The 6458-nt window shown below is 39.5% G+C and overlaps 1 protein-coding gene and 1 long non-coding RNA gene across 2 annotated transcripts in view; both read left to right on the forward strand.

Annotated features, from left to right (window-relative positions):
* LOC109843684 lies at positions 493-1714 on the forward strand. Its single transcript, XR_002247760.1, has 3 exons — positions 493-538; positions 752-1428; positions 1536-1714. It is a non-coding gene; the product is annotated as an uncharacterized LOC109843684 (long non-coding RNA).
* LOC109842611 overlaps positions 6169-6458 on the forward strand; it is a 23106-nt gene continuing 22816 nt past the window's right edge. Inside the window, exon 1 of the mRNA XM_020411465.1 lies at positions 6169-6290. Within this exon, the coding sequence (XP_020267054.1) occupies positions 6169-6290 (122 nt within the window). The remainder of the gene's footprint in view (positions 6291-6458) is intronic.

Consider the following 6458-nt stretch of genomic DNA (forward strand, 5'->3'; position numbering starts at 1 on the left):
ATGGCTAAAAAATAGGAGTATTTTGGCAATATGATGCTGCTAAGATCGCTCCTGGATAGGATAATTCATAATTGTCTATGCGGAAATGTGTAGAGGTGCCATGTTAGCTCACAATTGTTTCAATCAAGAAATATTCTTTCTTGAATCATAACAGATGAATTCTGCTTGAAATTGATGATGAGAGGTTTGCATTTGTTTGTAATAAATAATAACTGTTGGTTTCCTCCAAATGTGAATGAGATGTCACTCAAAAAATATTATTAAACTGCGGGTCATGTTGTAATACTTGTTAAATAGGTAAGCAATTTGAGGCTGTAGTGATGAAACTCTTGTATATAGATTGCTGATCCTGCTACTACTATCTTAGCTGCTGATGGAAACGCTGTCTTTTTGTGCAGATTGTGATGAATGGTCAGTTTGGTAATTGTATTGAAGAGGAAGTTTGGAAACACGCGATGATCAGCAAAGTAAACTGAATGCATTGAAGAAATACACAAGGCTTATAGTTGAACTGTAGAGGATCTTGTTGCAGCTGGAGGTAAGGCTCTCTTTTTACTGCTGATTGAGATTTTATTCCTTCATATTTATCAAAAACTTTATTCATTCTTCCCCAGCTACAAATTGATTCTAGCTGACAAATACTGCTGGCATTTGAAATTGTTTTCTTAATGTATTTGTTATAGTTTTTTTCTCCTCAAATTCTGTACTTGTTGTAGCTAATTGGTCATATTAATTGATTGGATTTAAGGAGGCTTGGGAATTGGGAAATTGACGCACAGGAGGCTGGCAAACTTTCTTTCTTTTTTTCCCCCTTGTGCTGTTTTTGTAGGAGGCTGGCAACTTAAATATCTAATACAGCGGTATTGTTATGGTACATTTCTTAATTTCAACTCTATTACAGATAGAAGTTGAGTCTTAAACATTAGCAATCCTTGATATGACTTCATGTTGTCTTTGATGCACTATGGGAATCTCTTATTGGGTGATAAGGGATCGTAAAGAAATCCATAAGGATTTGGGACCATCTACAAGGGAACAAAACACGAGTCTTCAACATTTGCAATCCCTTTTATCTCCTTGTTGTCTTTGACGCACAACAGGTAATTTGTGAAGGGAGGAATAACGGATTGTAAGAAATTTGCTGACTTATTCTTTAATTCTCAAACCACCGAAGGAAGGAAAGTAGAAACTTACTTTGATGTAGCTTTATGTGATCAATCAATCAATGAATATGAGACCAGTAGGGCCTCGAATGCTTTCATGTTCGATCAGGTTTATTCCTGCGGTTTGATGAATATCATCTTGATTCATCCAATTCACGACCTCTTCTCTAATGGTCTCATATGATGATTTTATCTTTGTAGGCGTGTGTCCCTTTGTATGCTGCCAAAAATAGTGGAGATGGAGCAGCTTCTCTGTTGATCCTTGGTAAGTGATTGATCTCATGATTTATCACCTCACAACTAATTCTGCCCTTCACAGATAGGCCTCTGTCAAATCCTAATCAAATTTCCTGTGATCATGTATTTGTGCAGGTTGCGGAGTCTTACCTCTAGTTTCCATCATGATAAAGATTGTATTACAGTTGGATAAAAAGATACAAATGTCTGAAGAAACATTTATTGTTTCTGGAAATACAATTAGAACTACATATATAAAATAACTATCAAGGAGTCTCTCTTTCCGAAAAGGGGAAGGCTCTAGTTCATCCTAGAAAGAGAAAGAAGAAATCTTACAAATACATGCAGGTTGTGGAGTCTACTAGTTTCCATCATGACAAAGGTTGTATTAGGGTCTGTTTACTTAAAAAAGATTGGAAATGTGTTGCCACCTCAACTTTCAAGAAATGAACAAGTGCCACATGGGTCTTTGTTTTCAAGAGTTTTCTATTTCTCATGTTTGTTTCGTTTTTAACTTTCAAGAAATGAAGTGCCACGTAGGATGCCACATCACAATTTCAAGAAATGTGTTTTCACAACAAAAACCTCTGAAAACACCGGGAAATACCACTTCTTTGAATTATTAATTAGTAAAAGCACTATTGGAATAGTGAAGAAGAATAAAACATAATATTTAATACCCTGATTTCTCATTTCCTTTTTCTTGTTCTCAAACAAACATAAGAAATAGAAATCAATGCACTGTTACTATGAAGGTTTTTTTTTGTCTATTTGTGTGACTTGGCAGTGAAATGTGGAGTTTTTTTTGCGAAACAAACCAAAAAAAAAAAGTGGGAAAACTCTTGAAATGTGCTGAAATCATTTCAAGAGGGAGTTTTCCATTTCCGAATTTTTTTTTTGAAATAACCAAACAGGCCCGTATAGTTGGATACCTTACCAGTACACCCCCCACACTGCTTTTTCTTTACTACCTTCAAGTTAAGTTATATATATATATACTAGTATTCATCCCGTGCTAAGCACGGCATCCTTACAAATTATTTTTGTGCGTAATTTTTTCTTATCTTTTTTTTTTGTCATGATAAATATATCTTAAACATAATTGAAGTCCATCATATATAACTAATGAGGATATGCAGATAGTTAAAATATAGGTAGGAAACAACTATAACAGATTCCATGACTTCAAAATCAAACAAAAAGGGATGGACAAAATATGGACTGCTGTTATATGCGCATCCTGTTGCCCTTTCTCCCCTATCAAAAAACTTTTTCATCTTGTGACTTCTACTACCACATCAATCTCATACAGGTCGCCAACATTCTCATTCCTTCAACCCACCAACCCCCTCTTTTCTCTTACAATCATCAACTTAATAAGTTTAACCATGGTGAGATGCAACAAATGACTTACATTTTTACCATCAGTAACCACATAAGGAGCCTCCAGACTACTCATGAACAAATGAATGGCTAGATTATTACGGAACGATATCTGTACATGATGTGCACCAAGAGGGTAGATTGTCTTTTAACCATGAAGAACCTTCTGAGGATCAAACTGTCCGCTACAATAACTGGAATTCCCTTCCAATCCTCAAGACTACTCATCCCTACTCCTCAACGACAACATCCGCCTTCAAATCCTACGCCAAGTGGGCTTTTTATTGCAACTCTCAAGCCAACAATCACCGCCGCCTTCAATCTCACGCTGGATCAAAGAGGATACCGAAGCTTGGATCATGAAAGTAGGAGAAAAAAAGTAAAGTATATTACTGAAAATAACAAATCAAATTAACCTCTTACCCACTGACATCCACTCTGGAGATCTAATTGTGCATTTTCCATGTTTCCTCAGAGTCACAGCAAGCCAAAGCGGCATCTTGGTCGCAATTTGCGGGAAAAAAGGACCGTAATCCCCTGATAATCGCCAAAAAACCCAATAAATGTCATAAACAACATAATATAATTAAAAGTTAATACATTATAAGGGATGAAATTACGCAGATCGTGTTTAGGGCTTCCATTCTAATATTGGGAACAATTTCTATCATCTCATCCTCTGCAAGGAACTCTACCTAAAGGAGGAAAAGAACAATTTTAGACTTCATATTGAACATACACAAATCACCCTAAACTTTATGAATCATAGAAACCCCCTCAACTTTCAAAACTATACTAAAACCCCTTAGTGCTATTGGAAATTCCCATAAATCGTGTTTAACATGTATCGAGTAAAAAGTCTATACTCTCATTTGGACCTTTGGTGTTTACATTGCAGAAATATGTAGGAGGTGAGTTCAGACACTGAACCGTCTCTAGCAAGCATGCATCATCAGCAAGATCCTGAACATAAATCATATACAAATCATACATCTACTTCTGGCAATCCTAGAATCAATATGAGACATCAGACCAAATCATAATTATAGAAAAATTACTATTGTAAGCATCACAATAATTTCAAGGAGAAAAAGACCAAAAATAAGAAATCAAAAGAGACCTGCGCTGTAAGATGTAGGAAGATCTTTCTGCAGATCCTTCAGTTCCTTCAAAATCTTCTTCGAAGCCATTGATCACTCACTGATCGATTGGTAATGTATTTTTCTCCCTTTATTTTATTAATTACCCACATTCAAGTTATTAATAACTTTTGTTGTTTATTATGTTCATCATCTAAACACCAAAATCAGAAACTTCAGACGGCATAATGAAATGTAATAGCTTTATGCAATATGACACCAAAACATTACCATAAATCCATGAATCAATGGCAATTAAAAGCTGCAGGCACCCCAAAAAATCCTAAATTTCCAAAATCATTAAAGAAATGAAATAACCACAATTCCAATTTTCCGAATCCAACACAATCACGAACAAAAGTTAACCGCTCCGGCAATCGGACAAAACCCCAAATTCAAAAATAGTCCACCAAAACATAGCAAAATCAACGAAATGACGATTCAAGAACAGGGGAAAGAAGAAGAAAAAGCCAAAACCTTTTATAATCTTGAGCTTGTTGAAAATATCCTGAAGAACCTTGTAGTTCTGGATCATCTTGTACTCGTTCTTCGCATCGAAATTCACCTTGTGCATCGGCACCATCCCCGTATGAACCGCGTCCATGAGCTGGCCGTGGACCGCACCCGACGCAGCCTGAAATCACAATCGATTCCACGAAGAAATTACCAAATCGTTCAGAATCCGAATCATTTCGAGAGAAAATTTTGGTACCTCTTCGACTTTGGAGAGATTGAGATGGAGAGTGGAGTTGATCCAGGCGAGGATCTCGTTCCGGCTGGCGAAGTAGGCTTCATCCATCATTCCGATATTCGTCGCCTAAAATTTTTTCGATGTTCCGGTTAAATGAGGGAGCGGGGACAGTGGGATGAAGAGGGAGAGAGAGAACCGCTCCCAAAACCGCTCATTCGACGTTACCGATCCAAAACCACTCTCAGGCGAAGACGAATCCATGTCCCTAATAAATCTCTCCTGCTCTCCATCATCATCATCATCATCATCATCATCCTCTTCACGCGCTGATCCCCTCCAATCATCGCTACCAAACTGATCACCTCCAAGCCCTAGCTCCCCGCTTCCAAAAATTCCATCCTTCAGATTTCGATTTAGGCGAAAGAGGAAATTGATGAGCAACGTGATAAAAGACGGTCGTGGGAAATTGAGTGGGGGAAGTTGAGGCAACTGCAAAACGATTGAGCGGGGAGTTGGGAGCACAAAAGACGGTCGTGGGAAATTGAGAGAATACGTGGATATTGAGAAATGTTACTGTTCACCATATGGTTTTCCTTTAGTTATAAAGGAAAGTAGATATATTTGTCCATCCAAACATGCCAATAGTGAAGACAAGATCCTTAGAGATGACCTTGAATGATGTTATTTAAGCTCCACTAAGCTGTACAGGAAGCCGTTAAGTCCAGCCATGCATATTCCTTGCCTAAATAAACATTCTGTTGAACTCATAAAATCAAGGATGATGGCAATCTACATACAAAATAAACAATACGATTTAATCACTGATCTCTGTGCTTATTGATTGATGATATTGAGCAGTAGGTATTTAGTGCACACACCAATTGAGCAGTAGGTATACAAGATTCAAGTGCAATATTTAGTGCTGAGAGATGTACAAGATTCAAGATTCCATTACCAGCATCAACAATGTGGAAGACAAAACTCCACCCAAACATAACAGTTAATTTGCAAAATAAATTCATTTCATATTACATAAAATAACTTATTAGAGAAGTTTATTAGCCCTGATGGCTAAAGGATACTCCTTGTTCACCTAATTCAAGAATCTATGATCAAAGATCTACAGTTCATTAATCGTTGAAGCTAACGAATTTGTTCCCCTAGTTCTTGCTGCTCCTTCAAAGTTTTGGGAGCCTCCATGACTTTTCTGAGCTTCGACAGCAATGCCTTCTTCAGCTTCTTGCTGCTAATGCTGTTGGGCTTCTTGTAGTTCTGTTGCGGTGCTGGAGGGAATGCCCCGGCGCCGGAGGGCTTCCATGAGTGAGGAAAGGAAGAATTGGAGGGTAGCGTCGTCTTCGATAGTGGTGACGATCTACAGGCAGCCGTGGTGATGGCGTAGGGGTGGTTGTGATGATGTAGCCACGGTGGTCCGATGTGCGGTGGTCATGGGTACGGGGGCGCTGGCGGTGGTCGCGGCTCAATTGTTGCTCGCTCGAGGAGGCGGCTTCTAAGAGAATGTCACAATGAGAAGAAGAGTCATCCATTGTCGCGGACGATGGAGGAGTCGTCGGCGGAGGAGGCGGAGTCGCGGCCGATGGAGGAGAGAGCTTGGGCGGCGGAGGAGTCGTCGGAGAGAGATTGGGCGGAGGAGGAGGCGTCGCGACCGATGGAGGAGCTGTTGCGACGGAAGAATCGGCGGCGGAGGCGGAGGATAAGTGGCCGATGGAGGAGAGAGCTTGGGCGGCGGAGGAGTCGTCGGAGAGAGATTGGGCGGAGGAGGAGGCGTCGCGACCGATGGAGGAGCTGTTGCGACGGAAGAATCGGCGGCGGAGGCGGAGGATAAGT

The sequence above is a fragment of the Asparagus officinalis genome, chromosome 5 (assembly GCF_001876935.1).
Source record: "Asparagus officinalis chromosome 5, Aspof.V1, whole genome shotgun sequence".
Classification (NCBI taxonomy): Eukaryota; Viridiplantae; Streptophyta; class Magnoliopsida; order Asparagales; family Asparagaceae; genus Asparagus; species Asparagus officinalis.